Source organism: Aotus nancymaae, unplaced genomic scaffold (assembly GCF_030222135.1).
Source record: "Aotus nancymaae isolate 86718 unplaced genomic scaffold, 86718_ANA_hifiasm-v0.15.2.pri h1tg000062l, whole genome shotgun sequence".
NCBI lineage: Eukaryota > Metazoa > Chordata > Mammalia > Primates > Aotidae > Aotus > Aotus nancymaae.
The window spans coordinates 6229104-6249207 of record NW_026988476.1 but is presented as its reverse complement, the minus strand read 5'-3'; the positions used below and the strand labels follow the sequence as shown (position 1 = coordinate 6249207).

General features: G+C 37.4%; 1 protein-coding gene across 2 annotated transcripts in view; it reads right to left on the bottom strand.

The window, feature by feature from the left end:
- Positions 1 to 3205: 3205 nt before the first annotated feature.
- The window catches only part of BRMS1L (BRMS1 like transcriptional repressor), a 46930-nt gene continuing 30031 nt past the window's right edge, over positions 3206 to 20104 (bottom strand). For both annotated transcript variants that reach the window (XM_012469073.2, XM_012469081.2), the window contains exons 5-10: positions 13592 to 13688; positions 12035 to 12118; positions 10678 to 10742; positions 9920 to 9959; positions 7150 to 7276; positions 3206 to 4802 (exon numbers count right to left, since the gene is read on the bottom strand). In XM_012469073.2, the coding sequence (XP_012324496.1) occupies positions 4685 to 4802; positions 7150 to 7276; positions 9920 to 9959; positions 10678 to 10742; positions 12035 to 12118; positions 13592 to 13688 (531 nt within the window). In that variant the 3' untranslated portion in view covers positions 3206 to 4684. The remainder of the gene's footprint in view (positions 4803 to 7149; positions 7277 to 9919; positions 9960 to 10677; positions 10743 to 12034; positions 12119 to 13591; positions 13689 to 20104) is intronic.

Below are 20104 nucleotides of genomic sequence, written 5' to 3'. Positions count from 1 at the left end.
TAAATAATGACTTTCAGTTTATATATATATATTTTTTATAGAAATGGGGTTTCTCCACGTGGTCAGGCTGGTCTTGAACTCCCGATCTCAGGTGATCCACCCACGTTGGCCTCCCAAAGTGCTGAGATTACAGGCATGAATCACTGCGGCCGGCCTTCAGTTTATATCTTAAACATAATTCCTGGTACATGGTAGGCCTCAAATTATCAGACTTATCATTACTGACTGCTCACAAGTCAGGGGACATACTGGTCTAAAACACTGGCCAAAGTGATAAGATACATGGTCTAGACAAAATTCTGGGGCTCTCGGCAAGGCCTGAGCAGCACATGTTTAAAAGAAGAGAGATCTCATTTAGTAGAGCACCAAGAAAAAAGAAAAACGAATGATTATGTTGGCCAGGCAAAGTGGCTCATGCCTATAATCCCAACACTTTGGGAGGCCAAGGTGGGAGGATCCCTTGAAGCCAGGAGTTTGGGACCAGCCTGGGCAACATAATTATAACCTGTCCCTACAAAAATTGTTTTTAATTGGCTGGGTGCAGCGGCGTGTACCTGTAGTCCCTGCTATGAGGGAGGCTGGAGAAGGAAGATCACTTGAGCTCAGGAGTTTTGAGGCTGCAGTGAGCTATAATCACACCACTGTACTCCAGCCAAAGCAACAGAGAGACCCTGTCCCTAATAATAATAATAATTTTTAAAGAAAGGATTACGTGTCCAGCACAATACCAGGAAGGGGTACCCTCATCAGAGGACAGGTGAATCTCTAAAGTGTCACCAAGACAAAGAAATCTTCTGATTACAATTTTAAATTTTTGCTTTCATATAGATTTTTCTAAGAAGGAAGAATGTGCCAACTAGATGACTGAAGGAGTCAGGTCCTTGGGAAATTACTTCCCAATGTAAATTATTAAACTGACACTTGATGTACACTTTAATCCACTGTAAATTGGCCAGTCCAACTTCTCCAGAACTGTCACTTTGAGTTATGTATCAATTTGCTAGGGCTGCCATAATAAAATACCACAGACTAGGTGGCTTAAATAAATTTATTTTCTCCCAGTTTTGCAGGCTGGAAATCCAAGATCAAAGACGTGATTAACTTCATCACCACTCTCAAGGCCCTATCATCAAATATAATCACATTCTGAGGTAATGGGGGGTAAAGCTTCAATACATGAATTTGGGGCCAGGTGCAGTGGCTCATGCCTGTAATCCCAGCACTTTGGGAGGCCAAGGCGAGCAGATCATGAGGCCAGGAGTTCGAGACAAGCCTGACCAACATGGTGAAGCCCGGACTCCACTAAAAGTACAAAAATTAGCTGGGCATGGTGGCACTTGCCTGTAATCCCAGTTACTCAGAAGGCTGAGGCAGAAGAATCACTTGAACCCAGGAGGCAGAGGTTGCAGTGAGCTGAGATCGTGCCACTGCACTCCAGCCTGGGCAACAGAGTAAGACTGTGTCTCAAAACAAAACAAACAAACAAACAAATATATATATATATATATATATATATATATATATATATATATATATATGAATTTTGGAGGGACAGAATTTAGCCCATAACAGATCGCATAAAGTTCAAGTTTCTGTACCTATGAAATAGAAAGCAAGACTTTGGCCCACAATGACAGTGGGGAACTACCCCTGTTAAATCCTAATTGACACACCAGCCACAACTCCTGTACTTTATCCATAGACAATGTAAGGAACATTCATTTTCTCTAACCCCATTCTGAGCATTCATGTTCTTCTTAAAATAGTTTATATTTCCTCATCTTCAGCAACTAAAATAGTTTGCATTTCAATTTAGCAAGACACTATATAAATCCTAACTAACGTATTAATTCATCCTACATCCATTTTTGTATAAGAGAAATTCACTTTAGTTCAGTTTTATTGTACAAGATTTACTGGGTCCAAAAACAAAAACTCAGAAAAAACAGATAATTTCTCCTCTATGTGTTAAGTAGATTTTTTCCTCATCCTCTTAACTCTTATCACAACAGAAATTAAAGTACACAAGACCATCAAAAATACATGATTTGGTTGTATCCTAAATATTGGGCATACATCCACACATCCTCAGGACTTCCTGTGGCTATGTCATGGAAAAAAAAAAAAATATATATATATATATATGTTTTGAAAGTGTATATATATACATATATATATATATACACACACATATATGTACTCAGTGTCCAGCCCACCAATATGAACAATGAAAAAGGGGACAAATCAGGAGTGTGCCACTGCTATTGGCTAATAATTACTAGTTGAAGAATTGCATAAGTGATACTTACTTTTTTAAAAATGGGAAACCAGGAGGGGATGGATTGAATGTGAAAAACTAGGAGCTATGACAATAAAAGTCCAGAAATTGATCCTGAGACAGAGGCTGATCGTAACACAGGAGCAGCAGCAGCTACTACATCACATTTTGGAGTTTCTTTTTCCTAAATTAAACTTTATAACCAGACGTTTAATGGCAAAACACCAACAAAAAAATATATTTTATAGCATTTTAATCATAGATAAGCATATGCTTTTCTGAATCATAATATTATAGAATAGTACACATGATAGAAATACTAAAGTTTTGAAAGTAAATGTACTAAATCATAGTTTTAAAATGAAGATTTTCTAGGCCAGGCACGGCGGCTAATGCCTGTAATCTCAGCACTTTGGGAGGCTGAAGCGGGTGGATCACCTGAGGTCAGGAGTTCAAAACCAGCCTGGCGAAACCCTGTCTCTACTAAAAATTAAAAAATGACTCGGGCCTGGTGGCACATGCCTGTAATCCCAGCTACTCAGGAGGCTAAGGCAAAGTGAATCACTTGAACCTGGGAGGCGGAGGTTGCAGTGAGCCAAGATCATCACTGCACTCTAACCTGGGCGATAAAGAGAGACTCCGTCTCAAAAAATAAAAATTAAAAAAAAGATTTTCTATTTAGAATTCCAAAACTTATACAGTACATTGTAATCAGAGTACAACATATATGCATGTATTTTTTAATTAAGTATAATTTAGCTGTCTTGAGCATCTAAATACACTCCCAAAAGTGCTGGGATTACAGGTATGAGCCAGTGCACCTGGCCCACTCAATATCTACTAATGTAAACCTATTCAAATCTTTCTTACAAGTGGACAGGTTATAAAAAGAACTAAATACACATAAGTAATCCAAGACACTACAAATCACACTCAAACACATCTTTTTATTATATACTAAATTTAAAAATACAAATCTTATTAAAAATGCTTATCAAACATTGTATACATAAGTACTGTCAAATACTATTGGGTTATGACATTATGTACATTTGCTAAGGTTAATTAGAAACAGAATAAAGTAATGTAACTTTGCTGATACTGAATTTCAGAAGTTAAGTGTTTTAAAATTTGGCAACTGTGAAGTAGTGATCTGCACAAGAAGATGTTTGCAGAGGTAAAATAATAATTTAAAAAAAAGGAATAATGCAGATATTCCGACAGTAAGTGTTAATAAGTAGATTTCTTCCTCATCCTCTTAACTCTCATTGTAACAGAAATTAAAGTGCACATGACCACCAGGAATACTTGATTTGGTTGTACCCTAAATATATACAACAGCCAGTTGTACTGCTATATTGAGGGTTTTATTCTTTATACTGTTCCTGAGGTTTTGGAAGTTAATTTTAAATGTGGCTAAGGGAAGGGAGGCCAACACTTTCTAAATTGCACCAAATGGCCTTAAAGTGTAGAAATACCAAAGACAAAAATATTAATTTGGAAATAGATTCAAGGAAATGATCCCCGTCTATTTTTCCCTAGGAATAAAATTAGAATAAGGATGTAGTTTTACCTCTGGAAAATGCTTACTAAAATCTGTTTCAAAAGATCAGACATGTACAGCAAGCACCACAATACTGTCAGTTACTGTTCACCACTTATACACTGCATCATAAATACCAGGTATAAATACCTGCCTCTAAAGGGTCACTAGAAATACAGGTAGAAGCATGTTATCACTTGACACTAATTTTACTCATTAAGTATAATTTGTAAAAATAGGTCACCACCCCACCATACAATCAAGGAGAGGAAAAGAAAAGTTGCTATTCTACAAAAGTGCTCATTTCAGCTTTCAAACCCCATAGCTTAATTTTGGGTAAAACAAGATTGTAAGGTAAGGCCATCAGTTCTAAATAAGCTGATGATGCCATATATACATCCTCATATATATATGTTTAAATTTCAGATCTGATTTAACACTAATGTACTAGTACAAACCATTTATAGGAAACATTTTATCAGTCTTATTTACAAACACACAATGAATGACAAAGATATGGAAAATTTTTTAAATTGCAGATAAATGTAGTCATAGTTTACTAAAGACAAATTGGCATATCTTTTTTAAAAACCAAAGAAAAATGCTTAGAAAGAAACCCCTACCATATACAGTATACCTATTAGTCATCAGACCTAAGAGGCAAATCAATGTAAGGATCATTATAAAATATTTGTTTTCTTTTAATAACATATCAATGAGATCTACTTAGAGTACTACCTACAATACACATTCTCTCATGATTCAGTAAGAATATTAAATTATTGAATACATTTTTTTACTCTCATGGCACATTACATTTGGTAACACTAATAAGGTAAATTTAGATAACACTTAAATCATGATTACGAATGTTTAATTGAATATTTTCCTTTCTGCAGCTGTGAAATGTAAAGCTTAGATTTGCTTCCATCAGGCCTCTTAAACCAAACTTCATCATGGTTAATTGTTGTAATTACAGCACTAAAAAGAAAAAAAAAACAATGAATGAATGAATTACAATACGTCTCCTCAATTCATTTTAGATTATTACCTATAAAACCAAAATAACCTGGCCTACAACAGTAGACTCAGTATGTACATAATTGTCTTTACCAGAATGCTGCATATCAGCAGTGTGTGCTGCCAAAAATATCACATTCAACATTTCTTAATAGAGTTGGTAAAATTTACTTTCTATTAGAACTATTAAATGCACGTCCTTCCTATTTCATCCCCACCCCATCTCTCAAAAAAAAAAAAAAAAAAACTGGAGCTAAAAGCACTACTTACATGGTACTATACTTGTAACTCACATCAGCCTTGGCTGTAAGAAATCTTTCAAATACTAATCACTAATTCCCAATGTCAAACCATCTACGGTACTTATACCAACTTTTTTTTTTTTTGGCACTACCAGTCTTTACATAAGAAAATCTATTTCTTTAAATAGATTTGTAATTAATTATTACTATTATTATTATTTTGAGATAAAGTCTCGCTTTGTCACCCAGGCTGGAGTGCAGTGATGCAATCTTGGCTCACTGCAACCTCAACCTCCCAGGTTCAAGTGATTCTCCTGCCTCAGTCTCCTGAGTAGCCGGGAACACAGGTGCCTGCCACCACACCTAGCTAATTTTTTTATTTTTAGTAGAGGCAGGGTTTCACAATATTGGGCCAGGTTGGTCTTGAACTCCTGACCTCATGATCCGCCTGCCTCAGCCTCCCAAAGTGCTAGGATTACAGGTGTGAGCCACTGAACCCGGCCTAATTATTTATTTTATAAAGAATGCTATTTATTTATTTAAGACAGGGTCTCTCTGTTACCCAGGTTGAAAGGCGGGGGCATGATCAGGGCTCAAAACTCCCAGACTCAATTGATCCTCTCACCTCAGCCTAAGTAGCGGGGACTAAGGGTACATGCCACCACACCCAGATTATTTTTTTACTTTGTAGAGATGGGGTTCTCTACAAAGAGACCAGCTAGGGTTGGTCTCAAACTTCTGGGCTCAAGTGATTCTCCTGCCTTGGCCACCCAAAGTACTGAGATCACTACAGGCAAGAGCGCGCCTGGCCTCATCTCTTTTTAAACTACTTTTATGCTAAGGAGTAGTAAAATATCTCAAAAGCAGTAACATAAACAGAAGAATCCAGGAGTATCATATATAAACTTGTAGTGAGCTCAATGAGCTTCTATGAGAAAAGTTATTATACACAATGTTCCTGGAATCCTAAAAATTTAAAGACAAAATTATATTCTTACAATTAAAACCACTGTATTTGGAAAATGCATACTGTACACTAAACTCAAATTTTTTTATTTACCACTGATACCTACAAAACCATATTTTGTTACTGCAGAAGGTTACTACTCTGAGAATAAAATCCTACACTACTGGAGAATGAAAGGTGATTAACATCAATATTTTCAAAAGGTCACAACCAGATAAAACTTAAAAGACTATATAAATAGTTATATAAACTTTATTTAAGCCTAGACATAGTATTAGGACTTTTAAAAGGCAGTTTTCAAGTTATACTTTGTTGTTGTTGCTGTTGTTGTCGTTAGAGAGACAAGGTCTCGCTCTGTTGCCCAGCCTGGAGTACAGTGGTATGGTGCAATGATACCTTGCTGCAGCCTCAAACTCCTGGGCTCAAGTGATCCTCTGGCCCAAGTAGCTAGCTAGGACTATAAGCACACACCTCCACATCTGGCTAATTTTTTTTATTTATTTTTTGTAGAGACAGGGTCTTGCCAAGTTGTCCAAGCTAGTCTTGAACTCCTGGCCTCACGCAATCCTCCTGCCTTGGCTTCCCAAAGTGCTGGGATTACAGGTGTGAGCCACTATACCTAGCCCTAGGTTATACTTTAATTACTATTACTCTTAAGGTTTTTGTTAATTTTCCATTTATTTCCTATTCTAATTGATACAAATTCTTTTTATTTAAAATAATATAACACATCCAAAAAAGTTAAAGATTACTACGTCCACCAAAAACTCCTAACAGTCTGATTTAAGGGTCACTATAGCAGGATCATAACAATTCACCTACTATAACAATTAAGAAACACGATCATTACCTGGCTAAATGATTTCAACATTTCCACTTACATTAAAGTTTGTGTTCATAAACTTAATATGAAGTCTGGTTTATAAATATTAACACTGCTGCACACACATGTAATCAAGCCATATATCAAGTGAAAAAAGGATCCATAGGCAACTAATGATGTATTATGGGTGCGCTATAGAGACAGAAAATATTTCATTGACAACAATGTTGTAAATGACAATACTGAGCAACACTGAAATAATAAAGGCTTTTTTACCTTGTAGGACATTCATCTTTTTTATCAATACATATTGTTTGTCCACGTATATACCATTCACCATCATAATATAGTCTTCCCTCTTCAGATCTAGCACTGTGCAGATGTTTTTCCAGTTTCACAGGTGCTAAAAGAATCAGTTCAAAAACTGTTATATTAATAAAACACTGTCAGAAGAACAAAGGGTCAGAATATTAAGAATTAACACCAATCCATGCATATGTAAAAAAGGATTAAAAATATTTCTTAAATAACAAACCTAAAATGTAATAAAAAGATTTATTTATTATATTCTTTTACATAATCACTAAGTTTTTAATATAACTACTAAACAAAGCTAAACAATGAACAATAAATCATCAATTAATTAATCAAGTACCAGAAAGGGAAGCAAGTATGTTATCAATAATTAGTGCTAATTAGTGCTAATTTTAAGTATTATTTTAAATATCAATTGCCAATTTCAGCTGAAAATCATACTTTTTATTTTTTCCCCTGCAGGCATCTGACATATCCAAAGAAGCAGAGTTTAATACATGTTCCAAGAGTTCCCAAGGCTTTTAATTCTAAAAAGGAAATGTCCTAAGTAGAACTTCTATTTTTAAATTCCAGAAATTATCTGGCATTAGTCAGATAACTCATACACGAAAAAAATGTTTTTTATGGAAACACATCGTCAAAAGAATACCATGAAGTCATTCAAATGGTAGCTCTGGAGAGGTCTTTCCTAACCACTCTACCCACTCCTCATTTAATTGTTATCTCAACTGCACAGTTCTTTTAGAGTAATTACTATAACCTGTAACTATCTTCTTAATTGTTTAGACATGTATATGATTTCACCTCCCCTAAAGAGGCTCCAGGAGGCCCATCTTTTTCACCATTGTATCCCCAGAGCCTAAAATACTGTATGGTGTATTCATTCATTCATTCATTCATTCGTTTGTTCAACAAATGTTGTCTAAACACTTCCTATAAACAAGGAAGTAAGGCCAGGCACGGTGGGTCATGCCTGTAATCCCAGCACTTTGAGAGGCTGAGGCAGGTGGATCATGAGGTCAGGAGTTCAAGACCAGACTGGTCAATGTGGTGAAATCCCATCTCTACTGAAAAAAAAAAAATACAAAAAAATTAGCTGGACATTGTGGCTCATGTCTGTAATATCAGCTATTTGGGAGGCTGAGGTAGAAGAATTGCTTGAACCAGAACCCGGGAGGCGGAGGCTGAAGTGAGTCGAGATTGCACCACTGCACTCCAGCCTGGGCTACAGAGCAAGACTCCATCTCAAAAAAAAAAAAAAAAAAAAAAAAACAAGGAAGTATGCTGCGAGGAAAACTGTGACTAAAAGAGATGTGGTTGTAGCCTTGTGGAGCTTACAATCCAGTCAGGAGATAGACAAAACTGAAAAGTACAAATTAAGTGCTACAAAAAAACTAATAGGATACAATGCTGAAGACAACAAGAGTGGGAAGGAGGCACACTCAACTGATAATGAGATTCTCAAAAGGAATCTATGACCCAAAAATGTTAAGAACCACTGCTCTGGCCGGGCATGGTGGCTCACGCCTGTAATTCCAGCACTTTGGGAGGCCGAGGTGGGTGGATCACCTGAGGTCAGGAGTTCGAAACCACCCTGACCAACAAGGTGAAACCTCATCTCTATTTAAAAAAGAACCACTGCTCTACAGATCTAGGCAGCTGCCCTGGCAGTTAATTCCCCAGGGCAAATGCTGCTGCAATTTCCTCATATAATATAAAGTTTAAAGGAATTATTGGGTTAAAGATAAAACGGAATTTTTTTTTTCTTAGAGACAGACCTTGTTCTGTTGCCCAGTGCAGTGGTGTGATCATGGCTCACTGGAGCTTCGACCTCCAGGGCTCAAGTGATCCTCCCACCTCAGCCTCCCTAGTAGCTGGGACTACAGATACACACCACCACACCTAGCTAATTTTTATATTTTCTGTAGACATGGGGTCTCGCCATCTTGCCCAGGCTGGTCTCAAACTCCTGGGCTCAAGTGATCCTCCTGCCTTGGCCTCCCAAAGTGCTGGGATCACACTAGGCATGAGCCACCATGCTCAGCCTAAAACAGAAATTGGTCTCTTATACATTACTTTATCTGTTTAAATGTGACTAGAAATTCCTTTCCTAAGTATTTCAAATATGTTCTTCTTTTTAATCTGGCTTCATTATCTTTAGAAGGATTAGGAAATCTCACCTATAGTGAAAGAAGGCAGAAACAGAGAAACTTACCCTAAACACTAATGTCCATCACATTTTGACAGTGATTTTAGACTTTCAAAAAAAAAAATCAAGGAAACGTAATTGATATGAATTTTACTAAGGCATATCAGAATGTGTAGATGTCAGCATTCTGATCTCTCTCCTCAGAAAATGCACATAAAGAATTTTGCACATAATTTCAGGGGATTCACAGAAACTCCGAAGCCAATCCACAAATTCCAAATACCTCCTCTACAGAATTACAGAGCCCATAAAAAACACTGCATAAATACTTTTTAAGTTACTCATCCATTATTAGCAATAGCAATGTAGCTGAACACTGAAAGAATTATACCACATTCAGAAATTTTGAAACTTTTACATGAAGTAATGACTCCAGAAGAATTCCTCATAATTCCAGGTACAGTGTTCACTGATGAAATAAAACCACTGATGGGAGAGTTCTTTAGTATGTAGATGATTTAACAACCCTGATTCAACAAGTCTCCAAAGAGAGTATTTCTCATCTCAGAATAAATGACTTACGTTCCGTTTTCACTCTGTGTGGCCCCAATGTAGCCATTGCCTTAATTTAAAAAAAAAAAAGAAGAAGGAAGAAAAAAGTCTGAGTTCATACTGAAAATATATTTTGGTATCTATTTAATATATACAATACTACTGATTAACTCTATAACAAAGACAAGTAAAGTATAACCATTAACTACTCTAATAAATTTTTAATGTCTAAGACCATAAAGAATATGACGGATAACAATTTCTCCTAGACGTGTTTTCAACACCTGAAATAATCTCTAATTCTCAACTAAGAAATTTACAAAAATGAAAGAATGTAATATGGAAAATAAGCCCCCACTTTCAGGCAAGCACAGAAAAGCCTATAATTCTTGAATGTTTAATAACAGGATGTAAGACACATGATAAGGGTTCAAATGTTCTTTTGAAATATTTATCAAATGTTTTCTATAAGCCAGAACCAGCCAAAGTACTAGGTAAAGGTGGTGATGTTATTTTTGGGCAAACTAAATAAATGTTTTTTGGACTTTTTCATATATTATTAATTACATTATTATAGAAAAAATACAACCAAACTGCTGACATGTCTCTAATTCTTAAGAACTCCTTGTAGTTCACTGTTATCTGTAATTATATTAAATTGCCTTAGAAAAATGCTGCAAAAGCAAAGCACATTCACAATAATATTTTGATGTACTGGTTGAAAAAAATCACAGAATCTGAAAAAGACTATAAAAATATACTTGTGTTCTACAGCTCTTTAATCATACCTTCCTAATTGTTGTCCAGTCTTCAAGAATATCAAGATCTTGCAGCATATAAACTATATATGGACGTTAAAAAGTCAAGGCCAATTTAGCTGTAAGAATATCACACTTTGAATTATATTTCCAAAGTTCTACATTTCAGAGAATGCAACAATGATTTATGGACATAATTATCTGGCATCCTAAATTCTGACTTCAAGTTATTCTTCAACTACTTAGTACCAGCATAAATACAGTCTAGAACTTCTGAAGTCATAACCACATGCCCTTAATTCTATGATATCATTGATTATAATATATATCACTAACCTAATCACTGGTTTGTAAGGTAGATGGGAAAAGATGGGGATAGAGGGATGGTACCATAGGGAATGCCAAAACTGAATATACATATTTACAGTCCAATTTTGGAAACATTAAAAATATATATATTTTTTTGAGATGGAGTCTTGGTCTGTAGCCCAGGTTGGAATGCAGTGGTGCAATTTCGGCTCACTGCAACCTCTGACTCCTGGGTCCCGGTTCAAGCAATTCTCCTACCTCAGCCTCCCAAGTAGCTGGGATTACAGGCACGAGTTACCATGCCCAGCTAATTTTTGTATTTTTTAGTAGAGATGGGTTTCACCACGTTGGCCAGTCTGGTCTTGAACTCCTGACCTCGTGATCTGCCTGCCTCGGCCTCCCAAAGTGCTGGGATTACAGGCGTGAGCCACTGTGTCTGGCCAAAATATATTTTTTAAAAGTACCCGTGAGGCTAGGCGCAGTGGCTCATGCCTGTAATCCTAGCCCTTTGGAAGGCCGATGTGAACAGATTGCTTGAGCCCAGGAGTTCAAGACCAGCCTGGACAACATGGCAAAACCCCATCTCTACAAAAAATACAAAAATTAGCCGAGTGGGTGGCACATGCCTGTAGTCCTAGCTACTCGGGAGGCTGCGCTGGGAGGATTATCACCTGAGCCTGAGAGGCCGAGGCTAAGGTAAGCCACGATTGTGCCAGTGCACCCCAGCCCGGGTTACACAGTGAAACCCTGTCTCAAAAAAAAAAAAGAAGGACACATGAGAATTAAACAATCATACTGTATACTAAACAGCTGCTTCACATCAAAGCCCTTGGTGAACCACAAGCCATATGAATTTTCAAAGTTGAGATCATGACTGAATTTCTTCTCTCCCACCTCTCTTGACCTAAACTATATACTATATCCTCTGTCTTCAATCAGTTTTATAAAGAAATCATCTTTTGCTTATTACAGAATTATGCAAATAAAGTCAATGTTTACAAATAAAAGTTATAAAGGCATACACAATGGAAAAATGTACATCAAGGGGAAAAAATCCAGAAAATTTGGAAAAGGATATCTGAAACAACAACTGGCTTCTTTTTGTCAGGACTGAAAGGATCCTTCCTCTTTTTTCTTGACTGAAGCTCATCATTCCACAGCTCTGGTAGGTAAATAAAGATTAAATATTAGCGAGTTTCCAGTGAACAAAGGAAGAAAAAAGACTCTAATTTTATGGTGGCTGTTTACATATAAAAATGTACAAAACTGGCCGGGCGCGGTGGCTCATGCCTGTAATCCCAGAACTTTGGGAGGCCAAGGTAGGTGGATCACGAGGTCAAGAGATCGAGACCATCCTGGTCAACATGGTGAAACCCCGTCTCTACTAAAAATACAAAAAATTAGCTGGGCACAGTGGCGTGTGCCTGTAATCCCAGCTACTTAGGAGGCTGAGGCAGGAGAATTGCCTGAACCCAGGAGGCGGAGGTTGCAGTGAGCCGAGATCGCGCCATTGCACTCCAGCCTGGGTAACAAGAGCGAAACTCTGTCTCAAAAAAAAAAAAAAAAAAAAAGCACAAAACTTCATTGGCAGCTGGGTATATATACATTAAGTTGTACATAATTTCATGAGCAGCTATGTGTTTAAGTTTTCCTCCACCTTTATTAAAGCAAAAATCAATTTGGCACTTAATGACTAAGAACTAATTAGCACATTATTAGGCAGTTTGTAAAATATGTATTACATGCAGTGTCTCACCTAATCCTCAAAGCTACCACTGAGGTAGGTAGTCTTATTACTTCCCTTTTACAGACAAGGAGACTGATTTAGAAAAGTGAAGTAACTGTCAATGGTCACCTGACTAGTAGGTGAGGGAGCACCAGTACTAGAGCTCAGCTTATCTGTCTCCACCATGCCTACTCTACAGAGAAGTAAAATTTACAACAGATAAAGTAGTATATACTCAAGAACTGTAGGATAATCTAGTAGACCTTCCACTCAATGCAGAAAACCTTTCCATAATACCCTGAAAAAGCCAGTTTCACACTGGACTGATACAATCATTGGTAATTATTCCTTTTTCTGAAACAAAAATCTACCTCTCTATAACTTCTATCAGGTTTGTCCTACCTTGTATGATGTCAAAAAGGTTTTCATTCCTTCTTCCACATGACAGTCTTTCAAGACTTACAGGGAAAAACATATACTGCATCTAACTCCAATACTATTCTTTTTTTTGGAGACAGGCTCACCCAGTCTGGAAAGGCTCACTACAATCTTGAACTCCTGGGATCAAAGGATGCTCCTGCCTCAGTCTCCTGCATAGCTGGGACTACAGATATAGATATGCAGCACCATGCCTGGCCCGGACACTATTCTTCCAGGAGGTTCGTGTCATACTTCTGTTTTGTCCCTTGTCATGTGCTCCATTTTTTACATCTTTCTAAAGTGTGAATTCAAATTAAAGTAACAATATAATCACAATCGCATGAAATTCTTTAGAGCTCTTTCCTGTTCCTCTTTTGCTGGGACATTTCATTTACGTAATATTAATATTAGAAAACTAAGATATGAGACACTGCAGTAAACCAAAGGTTTGGTGCCACTCAAACATCACAATCATAACATTCCCCTTACCTGAGGTAATGTCAATGCTGTGCCTATCCTCTTCAAGCCTTCTTATCTTCTCTTCTAGTTCACTCTGGACTGTATCATATAACAATAGCTTTTCACTCTGGGGAGAAAAACAGATTATACTTAAGTAGAAAGAAAAAAAATGGTGTATCCTAACTAAGAGTACCAAATAAAGTACTTTACTATATGTTGCTTTTGTTTGCTTTTTCAATTCAATTAAAAATTTTAAAGAGGAAATGTCAAATACATGAAAGAAATAAACTAGAAAATATAGAATCTATACATAGATTTAACTACATGCAATTACATTCTGTGTAAGAACATCTAAATTATGTGTGAGGTACATTTAAAGGTAAATATTTACTTTATAAAAAACTCATAGCAAACACCTATGACCCCTTTTAAATATAAGCAGGTCCCACCTGTCACCATAATAGAAAACTTTTCTTATAAAGTATAACATTATAAAATGGATTATATTTTCTCACAGAAATAATAATTGATACATTATGCCTCACTAATATGTCAGAATCATATTAAGAGAGGCAAAGAGAAAGATTCAAGTATAAATTTTATAATTATTTAAAATAATTCAATTATAGTCTAAATTATAAAATTACAGACTAATCATATTCAAATCTCTCCATAAAACTACAGAAAGTTTGAATTGCTAAAACAGACAAGACTGGCAAATAGACTAGAACCCAGGTCTACTAGCTCTAGTCCATTGTTTTTAATTATAAATACCGTAGCCCTAATTTAAAAAGCCTTAAAATGTACATAAGTATAATATATAAAGATCAATTACACAAAAAAAACCTATGACCACGTTTATCACTAGTAAAGGATATTAGATGATTGGACATAGCTAGATATGACTGTCTCGTGAAAGCTATTGGGATATAGTTGGCTATTACTACATGTAGAAAACATAAGCCACACCCATGTAGGCAACATTCCTGGTGTCAATCATGAAGTCCTCTCTCTTGAGTTTGAAATTTAGAAACTATACGTGCTTGAAGGGTTTCCTGAATGGCAGGAAAAAGATGGCTTGCATCAATTTGAGGCATGCCAGGAGCTAAGGAGAAAGCAAAGCTGAAAACTAAAACTAGTTTTCATAAGAAAAATGGTCTCACTGCATGCTATTCTCTGTGCTTACTTCCTTTTGCTTGTTCCCCTGCCTTTGATAAAGTCTTATGAAATATTCCAGCCTTATCTATATTGTGCTACAAGACTTGAAAAATATCAGAGAAAGAGGGAGAGCAGTCCCCCTCCACAAGATCATTGTAGCAGCTATAAATAGACCCAATCTCCCCATCCAAAGATGACTCTAAATGCAGAGCTGGAGTGATAAGCCTTTTGCTTTTAAGAATATGAACCTTTGATTGGTGTATTCTCTTTTCTTCCTATTGATAAATTAGGCCAAGCAGAAATTCTTCAAAAAATCCACTAATCACTCTTTATGATTTTTTTAAAAGCCACAATGAAACAGAAATGTTTGAAGCATTGAAGGCATCTCTGAAGATATCAGAAGTATACTTTAAAGTAGAACTGCCTTGAATTCATTCTCATAATTTCTCTTTTTCTTGGAAAGTTCTCTCCCTTTTCTCCAGCTTCTCAAGACCCTCAAAAAGCTGCCCTGAAGAGAAAATGAACCCCTAACGGAACAGCTAAAATATACCTGCGAAAGAAGGGGGCAAAATCTCTTGCTTTGGTGACTCCAGAGATTTCCATGTTCAATAGTTATTTTGGCTTTTAAAAAAATACTACTCATAAGTATAGGTTTGATTTCAAGATCCCACATCCCCCTAGTCTCCACATCTAGAATTACTGATCCTGCTTACTAATAACCCCTTTCCCAGGCTGACGCCTATGCTGTTTCTCAGCAGGACAGCTTTAAGGAGCCCCAGGAAAGTGGCCCCAAGCTCCCATTTTTGGACTGACCTGTGTTCAGAACCAACTCCTCTTTGGCAGTTTCCTGACTTAGATACCTCACAATTCTCAACTTCCATCAGGACTGGAGCCCTGGAAGATTTTAATGGGCTAATATTATCAGAGAGTGACACATTAAAATGCTACAATAGTTTTTTTTTGTTTTTTTTTTTTTAAGTATACTGCATTGGAATACAAAAATATGCAGAACAGAATTTTAAAACTCAGAAACAGACCCTGGTTATGGGAAAATGACAAAGGTGACTTTTCAAATCATCTGGAAATCTGGTAACAATAAATGACAATAGAAAAATTAGTTTAGGCCAGACATGGTGGCTCATGCCTGTAATCCTAGCACTTTGGGAGGTGGAGGCAGGTGGATCACTTGAGGTCAGGAGTTCCAAACCAGCCTGGCCAACAAGGTGAAACCCCGTCATCTCTAGTAGAAATACAAAAAAATTAGACAGACATGGTGGTAGGCACCTGTAATCCCAGCTACTTGGGAGGATGAGACACTAGAATCACTTGAACTGGGAAGGCAGAGGTTGCAGGAAGCCGAGATCGCACCACTGCATTCCAGCTTGGGTGACAGAGCAAGACTTTGTCTCAAAAAAAAAGAAAAATGAGTTTAATTATATCCTGAATAATTTTTGCTTTACATTATACGTAAAAGTAAATAGACTAAGAATTAAATTCATAAAATGAAAGCTACAAGAAAATATTAAAGAAACAATATAATGAAATTTCCCAGAACTGAAGACATGAGTTTTTTATTAAAAGGTTCATCTGGCCAAGCACAGTGACACACATCTATAATTCCAGCACTTTGGGATGCTGAGGCAGAAGGATCACTTGAGCCCAGGAGTTTGATACAAGCTTCAACAACACAGTGAGACTCCATCTCTACAAAATATTTTTTTAGATTAGCTGAGCATGACAGTGTGGGCCTGTAGTCCCAGCTACTCAGGGAACTGAGGCAGGAGGACTGCTTGAGCCCAGCAGTTGGAGGCTGCAATGAGCTGATTACACCACTGCACTTGAGCCCGGGCAATAGAGAATCTGTCTCTTAAAAATTCAAATAAATAAATACATAAAATTAAAAGTTCCTCTAGGTATCCAGCACAATCAATGAAAAAAGACCTACATCAAAGCACATCATCTCACTAACCCACAATACCAAGACAAGAGTAAAGAGAAGATCCTAAATGTATTTAGGAAGAAAACAGGTCATGTACAAAGAATAAGGAATCAAAATGATAATCCTTTGATACTCCTAACTTCAAATGGTAAGACTAATCCTCTTTCTTGAATACTGGTAGGACAGGACAGGTATGGTGGCTCATGCCTGTACTCCCAGCACTTTGGGAGGCTGAAGCTGGCGGATCACTTGAATTCAGGAGTTTGAGACCAGTCTGGCCAACATGGTGAAACCCCATCTCTACTAAAAACATGCAAAAATTAGCCAGGTGTGGTGCAGGTGCCTATAACCTCAGCTACTCGGGAGACTGAAGCAGGAGAATCACTTGAACCTGGGAGGTCGAGGTTGCAGTGAGCCAAGATCACACCATTGTACTCCAGCCTGGACAGTAAGAGTGAGACTCTGTCTCAAAAAAAAAATGATTAGGACCAGGATGTAGCAACTGACTTCTAAGGAACAGAATGTGACAGAAATCTAGGTCATAAAAAACAGTCACCTCCATCTTGCTATCTTGGATCACTCAGTCTGGGAGAACCTAGCCACCAGGTTATGAGGACATTCAATCTGCTCGTGGAGAAAACTAAGACTTCTCACCAAAAACCAGCAACAATTTGACAGCCTGTGAGTGAGCTACCCTGGAAGCGGATCTGCCAGCCTCCAATCAAGCCTTTAGGTGACTGCATCCCTGGCTGATATCTTCACTGCAACTTTGTGGGATTCCCTGAGCTAGAACCATCCAGCTAAGTTGCTCCCAAATTCCCAGTCACTGAGGCTGCAAAATAATAAATGTTTATTGTTGTGTTAAGCCACTAAGTTTTGGAGTAATTTATTATAAAGCAATGGATAAGCAATACAAGAAGTCTCAAAAAACTAACTTCTAGAAATCCACTCTCAGAATGCTACTGAAAGATACACTCTACAAACTTAAGGAGAAAATAAGATGCTAACAGAGGAGAGGGGAAGGGGACATACAGGTTTCTGGTAAAAAGATGTCCCATGAAGACAGATGCAGCTGGCCTCTATCTGAAAGATGAAGCAAGAGGATAGGGGACAGGAAGGATAGAAGGGTTGCTTCCAGGAGGGAGCCCTTCAGAAGAAAATGAGGCTGTTGGATTATCTGATGCATTTGATCACAGAGAAAACAGCATTAGGACTTCGGTATCTGAAAGAAGCAAATATAAGGGGCTTTTCTAGGTCATTCTAGAAGTCATGAGAAGACACTGTTTACAACTAACTTTAAAATGAGAACCAGTTTTGACCTTTACTGGACATGAGTTTAAATCTTCATATAGTTGGAAACTTATGAGAGGTCCAGTGCTTTTTTTTTTTTTTTTTTTTACTTTTCTTGAGTCCATTAAGTAACATGCTGTTTATTTTGTGGAATACTCAGGCTTCATGAAAAATCAATAAAACTATGCATGTTTAGTTTAACTAAAAAAGAAAACAGCATTAGAAGGCCTTCAAAGATCTGCTAGGGTCTGTGGGAAGAACTGATAAACAGAAAAAACTAACAAACTATAAATGAAGCAATTATTAATTCCAAAGTTTAAAAAACTACACAAGAAAAATTTTAAACATAATGTTAACTCTTGACTCAGTGAACAATATTTATAATTTAAAACAAAAATTATAACACAACAGTATTAGAAGAATGGAACAGAAGAATCCTCAGCTTCCATAATAGGAAACCAATAGATAATATCTAAAACTGCTTTATTTAGAAATATGACAGCCAGGCACAGTGGTTCACACTTGTAATCCCAGCACTTTGGGAGGCCAAAGCAGGAGGATCACTTGAGGCCAGGGGTTCAAAACCACCTGGGCAACATAGCAAGACCCCATCTCTACAAAAAAAATTTTTTTGGTCAGGCAGGGTGGCTGAGGAGGGTGGATCAACTGAGGTCAGGAGTTCGAAACCAGCAGGGTCAAACCTCATCTCTAAAAAAAAAAAAAATTTTTTTTAAGAAATTAATATGAGGGTAAATTCCAGAAGCAATTGATAAACGAGTTAGAAATATAATTGCCACTGGGATACAGAATTTAAAAATAAGACAGAAGACTGCTGTTTTTCATTATAAATTATAAGGCTGTACCTTCAAAAATATATACACACATTACCTGCTAACAACAAATTCTTTTTTTTTTTTTTGAGAAGAAGTCTTGCTCTGTTGTCCAGGCTGGAGTGCAGTGGCACGATCTCGGCTCACGGCAACCTCCGCCTCCCAGGTTCAATTGATTCTCCCGTCTCAGCCTGCTGAGTAGCTGGGATTATAGGCGGGCCTGACCACACCCAGATAATTTTTGTATTTTTAGTAGAGATGGGTTTCATCATGTTGGCCAGGCTGGTCATGAACTCCTGACCTTAAGTGATCTCCTCCCAAAGTACTCGGATTACAGACATGAGCCACCGCACCTTACCACAACGAATTTTTTAAAAGAGTATCTAGAGACATAGCATGCTCAAAAAATGCTGCTTGAAAATAAGTTAAGATATAAAATAGTACATTCAAAATCATACCAGCTAGTTTTTTAAAAAATAGGCCAGTCATGGCAGCTCACACGTGTAATCCCAGCACTTTGGAAGGCTTAGGCAGGAGCATCACTTGTGGCCGGGAGTTCGAGACCAGCCCGAGCAACATGGCAAGACCCTGTTCTACAAAATATACAAAAAATTAGCCAGTGTGGTGGCAGGCACCTGCTGTAATCCCAGCTACTTGGGAGGCTGAGGCACAAGAATCACTTAAGCCTGGGATTCGGAGATTATAATGAGCTAAGATTGCCCCACTGCATTGCAGCCTGGGCAACAGAACAAGACTCTGTCTCAAAAACAAACCCCCCCTCCCAAAATAAAACTATACTTATTAACAATGATTACCTCTGGTTGGTAGATTACAGTTGATTTTATCTTCATTTAGTCTTATTTCTCAACAGACACTAATGTTACAATCAGAAAAAAATTAAGTGAATAAACAACCAAAAGATCAGAACCCTGAATAGTTTTCACCAATTTTCTCAAGAACTTGAATCCTAACATGAACACTGAAGGCTTCTGACTGAGACCTTGCTATCACCTGCTGTCAGATTTTAATACTCATATCTCAAGCCCTGTGGCGAGGCTTAACTGAGATAACCTAAATAAAGCATCTCCACCTGTCTTAGTGTCTGGCACACTGTCGTATTCTATACATGTGATTTCCTTCCTTAATTTGATACAAACCATCTGCTGCCTATTGCCCCCATGGCTTCGGGGATACTTTCTGTATGCATGCTTGTGTGAACATGTCCAGTCTCTGGTCCTGCCCCTCCTCTCTATCTGCTGCTGAACAAACTTTTATTCTGACAATCGGCAGGGTGTCTTCCTTCTTTCCACTTCCCTTGCCTCGCAG